The following is a 21,112-nucleotide window of genomic DNA, read 5'->3' as shown; positions in this document are numbered from 1 at the left end:
TATAGTGCATCTAGTTGATTGAATGTAGTAAGATTCTAAAAGCAAACGGGCAGACAGGTGTTTCTCGGTTGCGATGATGGCTGCCGAGTGCCAGGCAATGCTGTGTCCGGTTAGTTCACGATGGTCCGCCGGGGGGTTCACGGCTGTGTGGCCCTTGGCAACGTCATTCATGTGTTGTTTAAAGCACCATTTAAAATTTCTGCTCTGGCAGATGTGATGTACAACACGTCACACTCCTTGCATGGTATCTGTAGATCACTCCTGGGTAGTCCATGTGCTTCAAAGGGTCTTTTGCATGAACCAGCTGTTGGTTAAGTTTTCGGAAAGGCATGTGGGCAATTTGCACACCGTAGCCCTTAAAGGGCCCCTCACCAGGCTCCTTAGCAAATTTCGGTGATACGCTGGAAGTTGTCACGTGTCCTCTAGGGAGCGTTCTGCCGTAAAACATTTTCAAATCGGCTCATTAATAGCCAAGATAGAAATATTTCAGTACCGCAAACCCATGATTTCAGCAGGTGGGCTCCACTGCCAAGCGAGACACACTCTCCACTCGCCCCATCTAGCCTCCGCAAGCGGAATTCCTTCCTTGTGTTCTCCCATACTAGACCTTGAGGATCATGTGACGTATGTCATGAGCGCCGCCTCCGGTTTTTCTTTTTTCTTTTTTGCTCCTCGCTTTTCTTTTTTCGGCACTGTGCACTTCTGCTGTCGGCATTGCGCACGAGCTGTTGTGATTGCAATGGCACAATTTTGTGTGCTGTGCAGAAGGACAGATGACTAGCAGTATAATTCAGTGCTACACGAATACTGAGGCAGAACAAGCAGATCGCAGATCATGATCACGTGCTGGAACACTGTAGAAAATGGCATAGTTTCGGTACCTGTGCACATGACCGCATGACTGTGGGAACAAGCAGATGAAGCGGAAGTACATCTCTCTTGCTTCGGTGTGAAGTAAAACAAAAAACACACAGACATTCTGTTTGTGTGTTTTATTATTTCTCTAAAATTCAGTTCGTCAATTCAAGCTACAGATCACAGAACTAACAGATGTTGCCTTGAATAATTCTCGAAGTCTCGTGTCACCACGAGCGACGTCACACTGCGGATACGAGTACGTAGGCGCAGGCACACGAGTACATTCCCGTCTGGCTTGGAGCGCAGTCGCCGCGAGGGAAAGGGAAAAGGCGTCCCAATTAAAATTTCAGATCTTTCCGCGGCATGTAGCGATGCAATTCTTTGCCAACACGATTGTTAGCGTGCATTGTATGCTCTGCGCTTGTCAGCTCAAAGTGGCCAGACCTGGTGAGGGGCTCAGCACAATGCGTTGGCGGACTAGTTGGTGCGCCTTGTCCTGTCGTCTTTCTTGTGTCTGTCTTTTTGCGCTAAACAAAGTATTCCTGGTGAGGGGCCCTTCAAAAATTCTTGCAAGGGCTTCGCTTGTTCCCACTATGTAAGGTACCGTTGCAAGCTTCACTGTTTCTTTTGCCGTTTCATGGTGGAAACAAGCGAAACCCTTGCAAGAATTTTTAAGTGCTGTGGTGTGCAAATCACCCACAATGTGGAGTCCAGCATTGGCTGGGCTCCGCAGCCATCATCGTAACTGAGAAACACTTATCTGCCTGTTTGCTTTTAATATCTTACTACATTCAGTCAACTAGACGCATGATAAACAGGATGCGGGGTAATCTTCCAGAGATATGCACCTGCACGCTGCGCCACCTCCGCCATAAATAGTTGTGCGCCCATGCTTACATCTTCACTGTGATCAAGGGACCCATACGGGGCCCAATCGTCATGTTCTTTTTATATTTTTGGCACCAGTATGTTTGCTGGCCAGACGAGTTCTTGTCGGACACCCGACTACAGTCAGTGGGATAATGACTGGAGAGTGGTTTATCAAGAGGCTCACCATTGTGGTGGTAAATGAAGAGAGAACAAAAATGTGCTGCCCACAGGTTTGTTTTTATGAGACTGAACTCTGAACACTCAACATTCTAAGGTTTCCATCTGAATGCAAAATGTTTTGCAAGAAAGTTTTTTTTTTTAAATTCTAGAAGCAGGCATTATGTCAGCCTTTCAAATATGGCGCTGCTCCACTTGATGCTGGAAATTGGATGCTGGCTAGCAGAAGGCAACACAGTGACAGCAGTGTGTCCAGCAACTGCTTGAGGCATTGGGTTCGGTGATAATATAGCATTTCGGTCGGTAACAATCAATGTGTTCTTGGAGAGTACACCCCATTCTTGGCTGTTGATGCCGCCCATGATGAATATGCATGAACCTGTAAAGCAAATAGGCACTTTTCAGTCTATGGATAGTATAGTGGCAATTTCTTACCTATGGTTGCAGTAGAAGCACTATGCCTGGCCACTGCAAGCTTGCAGGTTTTTTTCCATTCTGAGTGCTTGGAGCCGACATCAATAGAGTTCATGCTTACAGGGTGCTCCTCTTCAACATCAGCTGTTCTGCAGCCTCCACAGAGCCAGATTTTGCCATTGATGAGAGTTGCAGATGAAAAGGCTCGAGGTAGCCTGAGTGGTATACCTTGAGCCCAGCTGTTAGAAATAAAGTAGACCCTTTATGCATGGACAAAAAAATATGAGACTAGAGCATAGAAAGGCATTAAATACAAAAAAAGAAAAAATTGCCTGTCATGCTGTAGTGAGTACAGAAGAACTTCAGAAACAGCCGGGCCATTGGGCCTCTCAGACATTCCTCCTAAAAGCCATATGCATCCTTCCTTGACCACTGCAGCCATGCCCATTCTTGGCTCTGGCATTGAGTTTAGCTGCTTCCATTCATTCTTCTTCAAGTCATACTCTTCAACAGAAGAAAGTAGTCTGTGAATAAAAAAAATGTTTAAGCCGATATAAAACGATATCTATGTCAATGACCTTTCCCAGAGCTCTGTAGTTACCCTTGGTTTGTGTCAACCATGACCTCTAGTATCGATGTTATTGTCTTATTTCCCTCCATTTGATCCTGTGCAGCAAGCAAATAAATAGCTTCCTTGGTATTTATTATGTTACCCTAATAATATGGTCAATTCTTCTGTGCATTAAATGCCGAGCCCAAGTTTTAAACCAACAAATGCAGGCCACTGGTGCATGTATGGTTCAGTTTGTGAAGGCCTGTTGCAACCACACAGAACATGTTTGCTGTGTTCATTTGATGTAACATCATGTTTTTTTCACGCTGCACTGGCCCGTGCTGTAACCGGGGCTCAGTGCAATAGAAAAAGCTGGAATATGAAACATCAAAATGTTTGATAGAGTGGAAGTGTTGAGGAATTGAGCACTATGCTTTCCCCTTTTTAAATGAATATTTTTACTGGCCGAATCTTCACAGTAATGGCAAGAAGTTTGGCTTTTTTTTTCTCTTCAGAATATTGTCAACATATAGTTACTGAATCTATGTGTGATGCTGTTATTTTCTTACCATTGTGGCAAAGTGTAAAAAACAGCCACGTGGATATTTCAAAGCATGTTAAAAATTCCAGGTGGCAAGGTGAGTCCTTGTAAGTTTTGAGTCACCTGTAGCAGATAGCTCAGTATCACCTCTTGGTGGACTTCCTGAAGAGGTGGTCATCACTTGCATGACAAATTGCAATTTTCAGGTTTCCAAGTACATTTTGCATAAGCCCTGATACTAGCACTAGTTTCAAGGTATCTGCATCCAAAATGTACTGCAAACTATGTTGGTATCCCAGTTAATGGTTTTCCAAAGCTTTCCTTCATGCACTGTGAATATAACTGGAATGCCAGCGGGTTTTGCGGTACGTTTTGAGAACAGTTACTGACACTGGTGCCAGCCTCAGCCTTTCTGTTAAATGACTGTGACTTAGTTATTACTTGGCCTAAATTGCAGTTGAGCTGTAGCATGTGCTCAAAGTGATTGATTATAAGTTTAAAAAAATTTGTTCAATGAGCATTGTGATTTGTCATGCACCACTCACCTATGTATTGAGTTATTCCTAAGAACTGAAACCAAGCTAGACAGACTCCTCCCAACATGTACTGTAAGTACATAAATTGCCACAGGCTTTTTGCACTACTGAGATAAATTTCCACATGATTTCGCAGTTCTGGGATGAAATTAATGTAGTTAAATTTGGATATTCTTTCTTAGTCTTGTCTTCAAAGAGCATATGAATGTTTTCTTGAAAAATTGTGCACTACTGGGGTGCCATAACATAAAGCTATTCCAAACTTTTCTATTCCTATTCTGCAATCTGCCCTACACGATTGGTCAAAAACTTTTTTGGACCACCCCCACTTTGCCTTGACGTCGCATGACAATGCGACGTCACGAAAACCGCGATAGCTTCCCATCTGATATGACGTGTACACACTAATGCATGATTTGACTGAACAAGAGAAAAACAGTTATTTCCAATACCACGCTTTTTCACCATTAGCCCTCAGCTATTGGTCAAGAGTTTTCAGGCTACACCCACTTCACCTGCCTGTCGCGCGATGTCACAAAACCACGGAAAGTCACCGCATCAAACTGACGCGTACGTGTTAAAGATGCATTAATATGCCGAACAAAACTGAATTTTCTTCTGAATAGCTGCAAGCTGCCCCATTCCAAAGGAATAACAGATGGCTGCCGCCGATCACTCGGGCACTGGCTACTCACACCTGCCGGAGAGCACGAGTTTATTTGCGTATAATAAAGCTTTTTGTGTGGCCATGTAACGTGTTCGAGCCTTTTCGGTACGTTTACGACCTCGTGCTACTAACTCCTCTTTGCTGAGGATCGGTTTTAGTGTCATTCTTAAGCTTCCGTTGCATGCCGCCGTGATTTTCGACCAGCCACTGCAAGCTAAGTAAGGGAAAGCGGACCAATCGCAGACGCCGGCACCAGCCTCTTCATCCGGCTATCGATTTTCAGTGCACTGGCTCGGCCCCATCGAATCCCTCTCCACTTGAGCATGCTCCTCGCCTCTTGTCAGCCAATTAGGTAAGACAAGCCGCTCAGTGTAGGCAATGTTATTCGATTTTCAAGCAAAGAAAAGTGACCTCCTACGATTGAGGAGAGCGTTTGATCGGTCTGTTCAGACAGCCCTGCGGGTCACCGCCCAACGCTTGCGTCGGTGATTACGCAAATTTGACGTCAGGAGATTGGAAGAAAAACATATTGGAAGAGTTTTACGTTATAGGGCCCCTGGAACATTTCCCATGTAAAATCATGAAACCAAAGTGAGGCTGTAGATTTGGGGTTCCACCTCAAGGATTCTAAAAATAAAGAAAAATTACGGCAGAATTAATCTCATAATGGGGGGGGGGGCTCTCGGTGGTAATGCAATTAGCATTCGAGGAATGTAGTGATGCGCCGTATTTCTAAAGTCAAGTTTATTTACCATTGGTACTGGTCATTCTGAGAATTCTGTTGCTTCGGCTTTATGTGTCATACTTTGGTATGATCTTGGTTTGCTATAGCACTTGCTTGCCAAGGTCACTCACGAGCACGGTGGCATAACGACAATGAGATGACGATTCCTAAATGATGACAATGGTACGACAACATGAGGATGATGGGATGACAACGATACCGTGATGACGATGTGGCAACCTCCGAATGGCGACGATGGCAAGATCACGACAGCATGATGACAATGGTACGACAATAGATGCATGATAGAGACTGTCTGACGACGATGACATGGCACTGTGGCATAATCGTGATTGAATTATGACAGCTTGATTACGATGAAGCGAAGAACAAGTGATGTGGTTGGATTGACGAAGGTGGCATATGACAATGTTATGAAGTTAGTGAAGTAATGACAATGGTAAAACAACAGCGTTAAGATGATGGCATGGCAAGAGTTGGATGTTTAAGTTAGAATGACGGCGATGAAATGACCACGATGGCAACACAACGACGGTATGACAACGGTTGCATTATGACGGCGTAATGACGTCGTGAAAGAAGCCCGCGAATACACGCCAAACTGCCGCGTGACTCAAGGCACTTTGCGTGTATTCGCGGGCTTTTTTCAGGCTCGGACAATAACTTTTATGTAGCTCATACTGAGCAACAGAAATCTGCATCGGGAATGTTAACAGCTGAGCTGCTTAAGCTTTCGTTCAGTCGTGGAGCGTTACCAGAAAACTCAGCCCAGCTGTGCGTTGCCTAGCAACCACCTGCGGGAGCACCGAGCCACGTAACCTCCTCGCACCCCACGTGCATAGGGCGGAGTCGTGACGTCACAGGCGAGTCAAAGCTCGCAACAGCCGGCGCGGCGACGCACCTCTCGCCTCCGTGCGGCTGCTGCCATGGGAAGACGGAAGAAAGTCCGGACGCCCGAAGAACAAGCGGCTTACCAGGAAGAGCGCCGTACTGCCAAGCGAGAAGCGATGTGTCGCCGCCGAGCTGATCCGGAACACCGCGCCGAAGCTGCGGCTGAGAAGAGGCGACGCCGAGTCGAGGATACCGAGTTTCAGTCCAGGGAACGCGAGAGTCGACGCCTGAACGCTCCACGTCGCCGAGAAAGCGATCCCGGCCTGCGACTGCTCGAAAACTTCTAGCGTCAGGCCCGCCGAGACACGGGGCATGCGAACGGCCAATTCCAGCGCGAATTTCTGGGCATAGAGTTTGGGCACAGCTGTCGCGTCTGTGACCGACAAGGAAGCTCGGCGCGCGGCTCAGCGTGACTACGATCTACGAAGGAGAGCCGATCCTGCCGATCGCGCCAAGGCCGCCGCCGAGCCAAGGATCCATAGTTTCGGGCCAGAGACGAACGCTGCCGACTGAATTCTCGGCGCCGCAGGGAACCGGTTCCGGGACTGCGCGTCACCGAGAACTTCCAATGCCAAGTCCGCAAATCCATAGGAGGTACGAACGGCCGCTTCCAGCCTCGGCATAGACTTCGGGCACAGCTGCCGCGTCTGTGACCGGCTCTGTTCTACGTGAATCTCTCCACGGTGAGCTCGGTGCGGAACTTTGAACAGATGAGCTCTGCCTTGCAGGTGCTTCGTGAAGCCTTCCTGGACGCCACCGACCACGGTCGGACGTCGAGGACCGGATCGACGATGATGACGACTGGTACTAAAGAACTGTACATAATAAATTGTGATGCGTGTACTGTGGCTTGTGTGCGTGTGACTTACCGGCCTGACCGTGTATGACCTCGCAAGAACTTGGCGAAACTTAGCAAATCTAGGCGACACTTAGTATGAGCATAGTTAAGCCATGGTATGCATAACCTCGTAACACGTAGCAAAACCTAGGAATGCTTGGTATTAGCCTAGCCAAGCCATGCATAACATCGCCAAACTTAGTGTGAACCTACCCAAGCCATGATAACCTCACAAAACGTAGCATAAGAAGCCAACAAACAAACAGAACACAGGGGAAATTACTTGTGCTTACTAATTGAATTAAAGAAGTGATAAATAAATGGAAAAAGAAGTGGATGAAAAAACAACTTGCCGCAGGTGGGGAACGATCCCATGTCTTCGCATTACGCATGCAATACTCTACAAATTGAGCTACCGCCAACGCCGTTCTCCCACCCACTTTCTGGGGTATTTATGTGCTACTACTAGAACAAATCCTGGGAGTGCTAGCCAGCGCCACCACTCGCAAACCTTGGCGGCGGATATGGAACATCCTTTCTGCCGCAGGCGTCACGAGTACGCTATCTTTTTGGGTGAAGGCAACTGGTCAATAAACCTACACGTGGTACCTGAAAGCATCAATGTTGCCGGAGTTGAGACCCTCGTTGTATAATGAACGAGAAGAAAGGGTGTTAATCGAGGGGCCCGATATTCATTAATCATAGCATAAGAAGCCAACAAACACACACCAAGGAGAACACAGGGAAAATTACTTGTACTTACTAATTAAATTCAACCTAGCAACACTTAGCAAAAGCCAGAACTAGCTCTGCTGTAACCCAGCCTTGCACCACTAGTGCAAACTGCCCACATTCTTTTTCATGTTGCTCTACAATTGTCTCATTGATACTTTACATCTAACTATAATATTTGGAAAGTTGATTAAGACTAATTATGTAATTAGGCAGAATGCAAAAAAATAAGGATATCTCCAAGCAACTGCAAACAACATTACCTTGGTTCTGTCCTACTACGTGGCCTTTGCATATTTTTTATCTTGGTGCATGCTAGTTGGGACACCCTGCATGAAGTATGACCACCATATCATTTTTTTTTTGCATGACAAACTGCGTCAAATTTTTGGAGCATTGAGCAAATGCCAGTTGATATTACTACTTTCTCAGAAGATTCTGCTGTATAATGCACATTTTGCTTCAAACGTGTTATTGTCAATTTAGGGTAATGGAACCAAACAATCAATGAATGATGATTCTTTTGGAAAAAACGTACTACTACTACTACTACTACTACTAGTCGTAATAATAATAATAATAATAATAATAATAATAATAATAATAATAATAATAATAATAATCTCTTCGTTAGATTGCATGTCTGCCTTACAGTTTATACGTCTCAATCATTCTTAAAATTTAAGAGTTAACCTTTTTTATGAATACCAAGTAGTGCTATCCTATTGAAATCCTAAATGGTGAAAATAGCGCTTATATGCATATTTTATTTAATTTAATACACAATTCTCCTCACTCTACTCGGCACTCCGAACAATAGTATGTCCCTTGGGCGCGTACGAATTACATATTTCAAATGTTAACCTATTATTTGCTGAAAACACACAATAAGTTCGGACTTACTAATGAAAGGCTACGTACAGTATCTATAGTGACTCGATAATAAACTTGCTGTCTTTGACTGCCCAGTCGAATATGAATCCAGAAAAGAGCGGGTCCCTCTAGCCCTGAGAAAGAAGATCATGGTGGCCAGCGTCCCGAGAAACATGCATCCTGAACACGACAGAGAAAGGAGGCAAGCAAGAGTGCAATCTCTATGTAAGGCCTACGAAGGGCCAAGAAATGGAGAAGTCGCTACACCGACGTGGCAAAGCACAAGAACAGAGCAGCCCACGCTGTCAGCGTAATCAGCGGCCAGGGAGAAGAGGTAGCAGCGACCTCGGCGAAAACTCCAGAAATCGACTCCGCGGAAGAAACGGCGATGGCTCTGGCGGCCACGACGGGCAAGCGTGAAGATCACATCACAGTCATCACGGACTCGCAAACGGCGTGCAGAAATTACCAAAAGGGCCGCATTTCTAAACAAGCCCTGATCATCCCCGAGAAACTGGACAATTTTCAACTAATATACATTGTCCGGGCCCCGCGACATGAGTTCCTGGCGGGTAATCTAGCGGCTCACGCCGCTGCCCGAGATCACATTCTCCGGACTATTCCACTGGGTTCACGAGTCCCGGTATACCTACACGATGACATCCCGAAAACATAGATCCACATCCTGAGCCGCTACAGACTGGGTAGGAGGACTTACCTACCCCCGCATCCCAATCTGACTAGAGAAGCGGCACATTCCCGCACGGCAGCCTGCTACACGCACGCCATGTATCCTGCGAGCTACACATACAAGTGCGCCATCTGCTCTGCGCCCGATACCCTCTACTACATGGTAGGTGAGTGTGGGCGCAACCAATCGATACCACACATAACCGGAAACACCGTCGAACAATGGGAGGCCCAGCTGACAAGCAGCCCACGCTGTCAGCTGTCGGCCCACGCTGTTAGAAAGACCAGCATTGTCTGGTGAGCAGGGCCAAGCTATCGACTCAGGCCCACGGCATGCTGGACTAGGGACGCCGCCCACCTCGGACGACTCCACCGTCAGCTCATTTTTGCAAATAAGGTTTTATTCCTGCTCCTGTCCTGCTGTTTTGTGTATTTTTTACAATGTGCATGTTGAAAAATACACATGTCGCCTTTAAGCTGTCATTAGACCTCAGAATTGTGGGGCTAATCAAGCTGCTGTAAATGCAGTTTTTATCCCTATCCCTACCACCTATGTACAGCTGTACGCGCAAATGTGGTTAATAAATTTATCCTTAGCTTTATCCTAAGCGATGTCTGCGAGTATGTGAAGTAAAAGAAAGAAGAAAAAGGGTATTGTGTTTGTGGCATAGCGCTGAGGAGTGGGTCGCACAGCTGCTGTGCCTGACCAAGCACGTTGCGGCAATCTAGCCAGCAGTCGACTCCTCATTCACTCCTCCACTTTGAGTGAGTACGCGGGATATGACATGTGCAATCTCAGAGCACGCGCGGAAGACATTCTCGGCGCGAATGACGATTTTCCAATGTGTGGTCTTGCTGTCAACGACACTGCGATATTGCTTGTTTCTGCCGGTTGTTGTGTAGGTACACAGATACAAAGACAAAAAAGAATATATTAACATGTTTACGATTAGAATCGGTCGCTTTCCTGTCATTCCACAGCTAAGCAAGACTCTTCCCGTCATTACCTTCCATGGTGTCCTCTTCCACCAAAAACAATGACACTGTCTTCTGTGGCAATCGATGCATGGCACGCCCTTTCATCCCACATGTCCGGTAATCTTTCCCAATTGCCAGTTTCAGTGCTCATGACGAACGTCGTTTTTGTTGCGACCATTTCGCCACTTTTCCTGTTGAATGTTGAGTAGCCACCTGCTGGAAGAATGGTTTCCGTTAAGGCAGCTTGCCAAGCTAAGAAGAACTTCACATTGGCCTAGTTGGTGTTTACTGCATATCATATTGACCGCAAATAAAGACGGGGACAGAGGGAGAGAACACATAACTCGAAGTACCGCCCGTGCTGTTTATGTGTTCTCTCCCTCTGTCCCCGTCTTTATTTGCGGTCAATATGATATGCCAAGCTAATACCGAGTGAAGAATAAGCCAAAAGCCGCCGAGCAGGGTATCTTGGCAAAGGACTGGCAAAAAAGTTTTTGCATATACATAGTAAAGAGCAATACTTAATAGGATATGTTATGTAGGGAATATCAGCCTCCACCATTAAAAAATTAAATTATGGGGTTTTACGTGCCAAAACCACTATCTGATTATGAGGCACGCCGTAGTGGGGGCTTCGGATATTTGGACCACCTGGGGTTCTTTAACGTACACCTAACTTTAAGTACACGGGTGTTTTCGCATTTCGCCCCCATCGAAATGCGGCTGCCTTGGCCGGGATTCGATTCCGTGACAGTCTCCACCATGAGATAATACTATATTGCTAAAAGGTTGACTTGAAATGCACTGTAACTTCCATTGCTAATCAAAACGGACTTTATCAAGAAAAATGCTCATTAAAGATCTCGACTGTCGGTGAATGAACTTCGGATAGTCGACGGCCATTTTGGACGCATAGAGCTGTACCTTCTAGTAGTGATAGCGTACCCGTAACAAAGATGACGTCGTTAACGTAAGCAGCTGCGTGGTAGTTTCGAGGCTCTGGCATGGCGTTCACCAGCGTCCACCGATCCTTAAACGGATGGTATTTCAGGACAGCCGAACCTAGAGTGCAACAAGATGGACGTGTAATTTTTGGTCGCGCGCCGCTTGCGCGCCGCGTTGCCTCTGTACCTGAGCCCATCGGGTTTCGGGGGTCCAGTCCGCCCACAACCAAGATGACCGGGAAGCGTGGGTCGCACGGCTGCTGTGTCTGTTCGAGCATGCGCAGTCTGGCCGACATCCACGCGGGCGCCACGCGTAGTCCTAAGGCACTCCTGCATTTAGAGGGCGACGCACGCTGGTTCTCAGACCGCGCTATTGGCGATTTTCCAAGCGTGGTCTCACTGTCGCAACGATACTGCACCGATGCCTGCCGGATTTGCGTGCTGCTACAGACAGCGGCAGTTTACGCAGGCACTCGCGCCGAATGCCGCAGTTGCCGTTTCGTTGTGTTAAATTGCGAATAGAAGGCGTATACACAGGTGCTGTGATGGCCCGGACATCGAAAAAATTATTCAGATCCCACGCACTGTAGCAATCGATGTAAGAGAGGTGTAAGTGCTGGTTGCTTTAATTGGCGATAATTAGCGGTGATGTTGACGGCGAAAGCTTAATTTCTTCAAAGTTTAGTCTAACACGAAAGTGGTGAGTTGATGTTAAACGTTACTTTGCGTACACCGCTGCTGTCTGTTTACACAGAACACACAGGGAGAGGTGTTTGCTTGAGGCGTTGTTGTGCGCCATATTTCATGAGATCTGAGAGGGTTGAACATTGTCATTACCTCACATGGCAGAGCGCATCGTGGCAGAAGTATTAAGCTTGAATTGGATTATGGGGCTGTACGAGCCAAAACCACAATTGGATTATGGGGCACGCCGTAGTGGCGGTCTCCGGATTACTTTTGACACCGTGACGCTCTTTAACGTGTCGCAAAATCCAAGTGCACGTGTCTTCTCTATTTCGCCCTTCAAATTTCTTATCCCTTTCTTATTACCTTCAAATTTCTTATCCTTTCATAAAGCAAACGTTTTCCTCTAAGGAAAAAAATAAATGTCTCCAAAATAAAATTTGTTTACTTTAATTTCTCGTACAATTTCAACTTTACCTTCATATACACTTTTTCTCTAAAGCTTTAGTTTTATCTCCTCCAATACGTTTAACTAAAACTTCTTGTTCAGTCCCCCGTAGTCTGTACGAGCTATGATAGAGGGAGCAAGCAAGCTTCTCGCCCCGCTTCGACATGCAGTTTAGTTACAGCGAAGGCATAATTGCTCTTCTTGGACGAGGAGCCGTCCGAGGTGATGACAGACGGCAAGCCATCTCTAGCGTCGAGCAGGTCTTGCTATGGTGTAAGGCTCGCCCCGTCGACATTGAGGTGTCCGGCTCCTGTTTCTACAACAGCGATCCCATGGATTCCGACATCGACTTCACTGTCGTGGAAGGCAAACGACTGAAGAGGAAATACTGCAGGACAACGATCAAAGACGTGAGTGAGCAAGGCTCTACCGGACCACTAGCTTACTCCGACTTACGCGATTGTATATGTGCCTGTCGACGTCCCAAACAATTTAAATTAGGTTCATAGGCAGATTCTGAATACCTATCTTGATAATGCGGCTAATTAACGAAGTACGGTTCAACAACAGGAAAAACATAGTTGCGGTGGAAGTAACGACGAAGGCCGCCCTGGGAACACTGAAAGCCATGAGAATACTAGGACATGTAGAAGTTCGCTCGTTCATTTTGCAGGCTGGTCGCACTAGGGTAGGTGTCATTTCTGATGTCGTCGTTGACTACGCCGACGAAGAATTTCAAAAGCTTCCGTCTTCAACCGTGAAGATAATCGAATTTCATCGCTTCGGCCGCTCGACGAGCGCCAAGCTTCTCTTCAGGGGAGACACTCTGCCTGAGCATGCCAAGGCCTGCTACGTGGGGCACGCGGTGCGTCCTTATGTGCCTCGATCAATGCAATGTCGCAAGTGCTTAATGTTAGTAGGCCATGTCAGCGCTGCCTGCACAGGCAAGACTACAAGCCTCCGCCGTGCAGGCGCCCATGACATATCTTTACACCCTGTCAAAGAGATGAAGTGCCCAAATTTCGATGGATCACGCAAGGCGAATTCCAAGGATTGCCCGAAACAGTAAAAAGGGTTGAAAATATTGAACCGGATGAGCAACACCAGCATGTTACACAAAGAGGTGGCAGCGTCGGTGCACCAGAGGAAGAAGCGGTTGCTTTGTCGACGTAGACAAGCTGTAGAAACAAACGAGAGCTCCCTGGCTTATATTGCGCAGGCCTAGCAGGACGTGGTTGAATCGCTTTCGTTTGATCTTCCCGAGACATTGCATCAATCGAGCAACGCAATCCAGGACTCCAATGCATGGCCACGCTTGCCGCTGGGGACAAGAGCCTCGGAATGTTAGAACGAACAACGACAGTGCGCTGAGACATCCCTACTGGACTCTGCCATCAAGACCATGTTGCAGCAAATGATTGACGCTCTGCAGCTGCTCTCGTCTGGTTTCAGTACGCCAGTGGTGCGGACAACTTCGAAAATAATGGACGCTATATAGACAGTTTCCCCGCAACCGCTGTCGTATAGCAGTAGGGTTTCCTTGCCTTCTCACGTCACCTCCCCCCCCTCCTTGTATGGGAAGTGCCTCTTCACCTCCCTCTTCTCTACCTACAGCTTTCGAGGGGCTAATGTGGCTCTAGAGGGCATTGTGCACATTCGATGCGATGGGATCTAAACGAGTTTCTAAGCTGGGATCTAAACGGGCAAGGAAACAGTAGGGTTTCCTTGCCTTCTCATGTCACCTCCCCCCCCCCCCCCCTCCTTGTATGGGAAGTGCCTCTTCACCTCCCTCTTCTCTACCTACAGCTTTCGAGGGGCTAATGTGGCTCTAGAGGACATTGTGCACATTCGATGCGATGGGATCTAAACGAGTTTCTAAGCTGGGATCTAAACGGGCAAGGAAACAGTAGGGTTTCCTTGCCTTCTCACGCCACCTACCCCCCCCCCCCTCCTTGTATGGGAAGTGCCTCTTCACCTCCCTCTTCTCTACCTACAGCTTTCGAGAGGCTAATGTGGCTCTAGAGGGCATTGTGCACATTCGATGCGATGGGATCTAAACGAGTTTCTAAGCTGGGATCTAAACGGGCAAGGAAACAGTAGGGTTTCCTTGCCTTCTCACGTCACCTCCCCCCCCCCCCTCCTTGTATGGGAAGTGCCTCTTCACCTCCCTCTTCTCTACCTACAGCTTTCGAGAGGCTAATGTGGCTCTAGAGGGCATTGTGCACATTCGATGCGGTGGGATCTAAACGAGAGCAGCAGCAGCAGCAGCAGCGGCGGCGGCAGCGGCAGTAGCAAGCAGCAGCAAGCAGCAGCAAGCAGCAGCAGCAGCAATCAGCAGCAAGCAGCAGCAGCAGCAGCAAGCAGCAGCAAGCAGCAGCGGCGGCGGCGGCGGGAAAGTCGAAGGAAGAGGCAAAGAAAGCTTCGCTATAAAAAGCATTGACGTGAATCCCAATGCACACGCTTTCACAAAAACTACCGTGGCAGGGCGCATCCTAGACTGTGGCACACACCCGCTGGTTGTATTGAAATAAGCTGCAACGATGTGGTTGGTGATAAGCCCGCGCACGTATAAACATAGATGCCTTCGGCGCCATATACGACGGACGCTCTGAAAGTAAGTTTCGTCTTTTTTTTTTTCAAAGAGAACATGGTAGACCAGGTGAAACAAACAATCACCGTAAGAATCCGCGCTCATCGCTGGTTCAACGACGGAAGGAGCGTCAGCGGAGGAGGAATGACGCATGCACAGAGCACCGAAGAAGCGAGAGCAGCAGCAGACCGGCGTGCCCCCCCCCCCCCCCCCCAACGAGGTTATTCGAGTACAAATTACGATGGCAAAGAGAGGTGAGCTGACAACGTGTTCGCTGTTATCCGATATGAATGGGCACTTGTCCCCTGAACTTTCTAAAAACAAAGCTGAGGTGGAGCAGGCTGTCCGATAGTTCGTTAGAAATACAATTGAACATGGGGTTTTACGTGCCAAAACCACAATCTGATGATGAGGCAAGCCGTAGTGGGGGATTCCGGAAACTTGGGCTACCTGGGGGTCTTTGACGTGCACCTAAACCAAAGTACACGTGTGTTTGTACATTTCGCCCCCCATCGAAATGCGGCCGCCGTGGCCGGGATTCGATCCTGCGATCTCGTGCTGAGCAGCCCAACACCATAGCCACTAAGCAACCGTAGCGGGCGCGACAGTTCCTTGTATAGCAAGGCACCGAGTTTTCCCGGAGTGGTTTCTTCAAACTGATTGCACGCTACGATAAATGTCTCACTGTCGGTGGTGACTATGCAGAAAAATAGTGCAAGGTGTATAGTTAATGATGCCCCCCCATGGTGTATTTTTTTCTGTCAATAAAGTTTCCACGTGAACATAAATGATGAAACTTATTTTCGGAACGTCCCTCGTACATCAACTGTATTTTAGTATGCTCCTCGAGCGGCGAGCTGCTGCTAAGTTCCGAATAGGAGGAGAGTGCGGAAATAAATGTTGGGGTTTGACATCCGGAAATTGCATAGTGCACATTGGTTATGAGGGACGCCTTTGTGGAGGGCTCCGGATTAATTTTGACAACACCTGAGGTTCTTTAACGTGCACCAAAAGCACGATACAGGAGCGTGTTTGCATTCGAGAATACTAAACTGAACACGGTAACCGAATGAAAAAATAAAAAACATTCTCACGCATCACCGTCTGTCGGTAAACTCCCTCCTCATTTGCCTGCCTGTTTAGTTCGTGCTCCGAGAAATCTGCGCACCTATGTACTAGGCGCTTTTAAGAGCGCAGGGGAACTTGTATCGCGATTAATTTGACTTCTTTTGGGTCTTGAAAGCTGTATGTATAGTAAAAATTGCAGTGTTCGGAATTTTCTATTACCACAGTATCACTATATATATATATATATATATATATATATATATATATATATATATATATATGACACCGCAGATTTCGCAAGGATATAATATATATATATATATATATATATATATATATATATATTATATCCTTGCGAAATCTGCGGTGTCAGAAATTACGTTGGGTAGCGGTCATCGTGGAGATACCTACTGCTTTACAGCGGTTTTCTTAATATTGGCAACATTCGCGATGTAGCTTCCGCGGCCGTGAGACATATACAATCAGTGTTAGAGTTACGTCATGCAGAAGTGAGTAGGAATACTGATAAAGTAGTAGATAAGGTAATAAATGACAGCTAAACGTGGTGTCGAAGCGGCAGCAGCAATTTTGCGCACCTATTAGCTTTTATCCATATACGCGGTGACGTCGTCTCATTACCTAGCTGCTTAAAAATACATCTTTTAAATAAGTTAGTTAAGAATCTAAGTTCGGGATATTGCGAAATCAAAGTGTTTTTGTTCCATATACGCAATTTTAATATTACATTTTCATGTTGGACATATTGAAGTTTCAGTGCAGCTTAAGTAGTTTATTTTTTCTTTAAACTTTTTTTTTTTAATGTTCCGATATTTCCCGCTTTGTCGGACGAAGTTGAACGTTACCGTATACGTCTACACATGCGCATCTTCTCAGATACGGTGCATATGAACATATGCGACCCCACAAGAATCTTTCGAAGGCGTGCCCCTACTCGGCGTAATGCCGAGCTCACGAGAAATACTATTAACGCGACATTGTGCGGCTAGCGAGCACTGTCACGGACGATTGCACGGAGTTCGGCGCGTCACTTACTTTGTTTTCAGGAAGGAGCTTCCCATGTGCAGGAGCATCCCAAGGTTCGGGTCCATGTCTGCGCGCAGCGTAGTGTAGTGCGCGTACTTTCTCTCGCCAGGTTCGCCGGCACCGCAGTAGGCGTTCAGGGTGGTTGTTGAAGGTTTACTGGGCGGCCACTTCTGCACGTCAGCGTGGAAGCGCAGTTCATTGACTCACGATTTTAATGGCTGTTACGTGCGCGGTGCACGCTGTTTCAGGCCTGTGTATGGTTGACCTCGCGTACTTTTTACTCCTCAGGTTTTCGAAGCGCCGGCAGTGCCATATAGAAGGCCATCTGAATGGTGCGACCGGAATTATTGCGATCATTCGCGCATTGCACAGGGAGTAATAGATATATATACGGTACGTGCTGAAGCGCAGCAAGACGTGGTGGTGCGCAGGATGATCTCCACGGCTGCCCGCAGATTCCCTGTTGTTATATTGGAACGCTCTATTTACGTCACTGCCAGCATGTGCAATTTGCCTCATTTTTCATTTTAGGTCAACGTAATTATAGCTCTCCTTTCGCTGGTGGCGGAGTGTGTAATTGCGCAGGCAACCTGTAAGCACTTTGATATACGTAGATTTACTACCGGCTCAGACGACGATGTAAGAAAATGTCATTAGAAGTTTTGTGCTTGGTAAAACCTGTAGGCGTCGCGTGACACTATAGTGCGAGAGACAAAAAGGAACGAGAACGGGCACCTGGCTAGGTTCCTGCCTTCCAGTAATCACTATAGCCGCACAATTGTAAATAAGCGATTATTTTTGGAAGGACTAACTGCGCTTATGGTGTCCCTCACCTCGATGCACACCGGCGCTAGGTCCCTCGGGCATGTGTGCGGCCAATGAGGCATTGAGGTTTGTCGAGAGGCGACAACTTTCGAAGGGCCGTACCGCATCTGCAAACGTCAGTAACGGACATTATCCCAGTGAAGGTGTGGACGCCATCGATTCGGTAGATACTTTTCGCTATGCTTATGTCTACAGAATGACTTACGTTTTTGGTGTAGTACTGTAGGGTGCCGTTTCGGTACTGTCGATACGCCCTCTGGATGACTGTGGCAGCGTGCCAACGCTCTTGTGGAGTCGCTGTGCTTCCAGGCTGCGAAGAGCGTAAACAAATCCGAGGACATCTAAGCACTTCTTATGATTTGTGAATGCAAATACATTAATGTTCAATTGAACGCCGCTGAGTGGTCGTTGAAGTTATGTACTCCTCGCGGGTAAGCGAGCGCGTTGAGACGCTTGGCGCGTATTGGTTTGGCCTTACTGAGGCGCAGTTAGAACGCAGGTGAGAGCTTGCGCGGACAAAGCAGAGACACTATACTATTTGTCGACCTCGAAACACCACGAACGCGCTCATTTTATACACTCATGACGTGGCGCCGCCTCCTCTCCATTGGCTGCGCCATGGAGAGGAGGCGGACGCACTGACGCACGCACTAGGCCACACGTTTAGTCAGCCCGATGGCTGCGGCGTGACGTGTGCAATGACGCACGGACTAGGCACACCTTCGGTCAGCCAGAACCGGGGAGTCGCCGTGGAGTCGAGGAAGCGTGCGTGCCTCGCACCGCGGAGGCCTGAGTGCAGTTCCCACCCAGATCGAAATGTTCGAAATTTTCTTTTCAATGTCATTGATTTACTTTGTTTGCAGGAATCTCCTGAGAAATTTGACGTCAATTCGAGTATTTTTGATGTGCTTTGACTCTTTTATTTTTGGTACCATCTTTCGGTCACGCCGACGAATTTTTGTTCAGTGGGGCATAAAATGCTTTCGCATTAAAAACAAAAATAGGGTGAAGAAAAGACTTCTATGGTCATTTTGCAGTGCGACATTTCATAACTTGTGTAGGGGCATGAAATAAATTGTGATATACCGTCAAATACAATCCTACCGTATACAGACCTAAATGAGGAAGGAGGAGGACGAATGGCTAGAATATTCAACCGGGAAGAGATTTGATCCGATATCTCGCGTCGCGCGGGGGCAAGATGCCATGTGGTGAGGCAAGTGGCGATTCTTCCGAAGACTAGTGAACTCACCCACGGAGAGCTCTTCAGAACCGTACAGTCCTGGGGCAGCACCACGGCAGCGAATCCGGCAAGGGCCTTTGGCGTCTTGGTGCACCTGACGTAGCTGAGCTGTATGCGGTCGAAAACGATCACGTCCTCGGTCGGGTTGTTCATCTCGTCCTGGCCACCCACCAAGTACACCTCATAGCCTGTAGGTCGCGGAGAACGGTCGCTCTCAGATTTCAGCGACGAAGTATGCATTGGAAAGTGTTAATGGAGTCGTACAGAGAGAGAGAGAGAGAGAGAGAGAGAGAGAGAGAGAGGGGGGGGGGGGCAGGTTGGCGTTGAGTCTGTCGTTGCGCGCTGATGAGCCATAACTTGGCGACTTCGGTCGACGGTAGTTTTTTTTTTCTCTCAGTAAGTGCAACCTGTTAACCCAGCAAAATTGACTTCTGTGCTGTTTGTACTTCGGACTTTCTAAGAAGAAGAAAGCATTTATTTGTTACGCTACTATGGTACTGTAATCGAGCAAGTAAGCCTTATAGATTTAGAAAATTATGGCCGGAACTCTCTTAAGGGGAGTTATCGTGGTGCGAAGCATTATATAGTGGCTCTTACTTGCGCATTTGCAAGCTAAACGTTCTTGCTTCTCTTCTTGTTAGATTAGGGTAGCTCTGTCTATCCCTGACTTTTCTGGCGCATGATGTTGAAGCAACGCTCACGTTCTTTGGTCGAGACATGTTTGCAGCCCGAGAGCAGTAGCAGCGCTGGATATTGTCCAATCATCGCACCAATGGGTGCGCCCCAGTTGCGCTGTAGATGCGCCTCTAGCGCGTGAAGGAGAGGAGTTTCGGACTTCGTTGCGGGTGATGTGGCCTTCATGCCCAAAGGGCCGAGGACCCCTAAATCATCGTATGGTCACGTGGCTCACTTTATGTGAGCCCTTACTACATAGATAATATAGATTGGCAATTTTCAAACACCTAATTTAGTTTATCACTTCAGACCTCACAGAACCAAGAAATTGAGTCTTATATTAAATTTCATTGCATAGATCTAATATGGCATTTCAATGCACATATCTTCACAATTTATTATCATTATATACATTATTAGGTCTAGTTTAAGATCGTAGCGTGATTTTGCCGGATTTATAAGCGAAAAAATGTTTTTTAGGTTAACCGAAAAATTGAAAATTACCTTGCGTGAACTTGCTGAGCGCTTCCCATCTAATACTTCGCATTAAAAACGTTAGAATTGTTGTCCAGCGTTTACAGCGTTTTTGGTGTAACCCCTCTCTTGTAGGTGCCCACTGCGTTAAGGTGAGAAAACAGGTTCATGGACCACTTGATGTTCACTCGCTCAGCACCTTATTTCATGAGAGAGAATAAAAAATCGCGCAAATGGCACGAGGCAGCAGAAAGACGGGACACCATGAATTGTAAACGTGCAACTGAAGGGTCTAGTGAAAACTCCCAAACGCTCACTCAAGACCCCACATGCTCAAACCGAGCGACCCTTTAATGAAGACACGGTGTCCCCGAGTGCTTCATTGTACGCAGGCGAGATAATCTTTTAAAAGTGTTCGTGCCTCGCTGTTCCAAACACCGCCGTTTTGTGCTACCTTCATTTGCAATGAAGTCCCCTGTTAAGCGTGCACCACCTCACTATGATTTAGATTGCGGTGAAGCTCAACCAAAATTCAGGAGAGATGACTTGAGAAATACCGCCTACTAGACGGCACAAGGAGGGAATAATTTGGGCATATTAAATTAGTTATGATTTACAACGTGTAAACTGTTTGCTCAACGAGTCCTTTCTCTGAAAATTGCGCCGACGGGGTGGTGATCGCGCTGTAAGCACTTCACCTCAGCATCTGCGGCAGCTACATTTTGGCGCCGGCCATCTTTGCAGTCAGGCTGTT

At 47.2% G+C, this 21,112-nt stretch overlaps 1 protein-coding gene across 6 annotated transcripts in view; it reads right to left on the bottom strand.

The window, feature by feature from the left end:
* Nucleotides 1-1,952: 1,952 nt before the first annotated feature.
* Nucleotides 1,953-21,112, bottom strand: part of LOC142563932 (alpha-scruin-like) — a 60,176-nt gene continuing 41,016 nt past the window's right edge. For 3 of the 6 annotated variants that reach the window (XM_075674662.1, XM_075674700.1, XM_075674672.1), the window contains 10 exons: nt 19,219-19,397; nt 18,172-18,276; nt 17,975-18,073; nt 17,151-17,311; nt 11,495-11,637; nt 11,309-11,425; nt 10,393-10,579; nt 2,652-2,843; nt 2,341-2,558; nt 1,953-2,284 (listed from right to left, as the gene is read on the bottom strand). In XM_075674662.1, coding sequence (XP_075530777.1) covers nt 2,067-2,284; nt 2,341-2,558; nt 2,652-2,843; nt 10,393-10,579; nt 11,309-11,425; nt 11,495-11,637; nt 17,151-17,311; nt 17,975-18,073; nt 18,172-18,276; nt 19,219-19,397 — 1,619 coding nt within the window. In that variant the 3' untranslated portion in view covers nt 1,953-2,066. The remainder of the gene's footprint in view (nt 2,285-2,340; nt 2,559-2,651; nt 2,844-10,392; nt 10,580-11,308; nt 11,426-11,494; nt 11,638-17,150; nt 17,312-17,974; nt 18,074-18,171; nt 18,277-19,218; nt 19,398-21,112) is intronic. The other 3 variants (XM_075674681.1, XM_075674690.1, XM_075674705.1) reach the window with 3 other exon arrangements.

This window comes from Dermacentor variabilis, chromosome 1 (genome assembly GCF_050947875.1).
Source record: "Dermacentor variabilis isolate Ectoservices chromosome 1, ASM5094787v1, whole genome shotgun sequence".
In the NCBI taxonomy this organism is placed as follows: domain Eukaryota; kingdom Metazoa; phylum Arthropoda; class Arachnida; order Ixodida; family Ixodidae; genus Dermacentor; species Dermacentor variabilis.
This window is presented reverse-complemented; position numbering and strand designations above follow the sequence as displayed.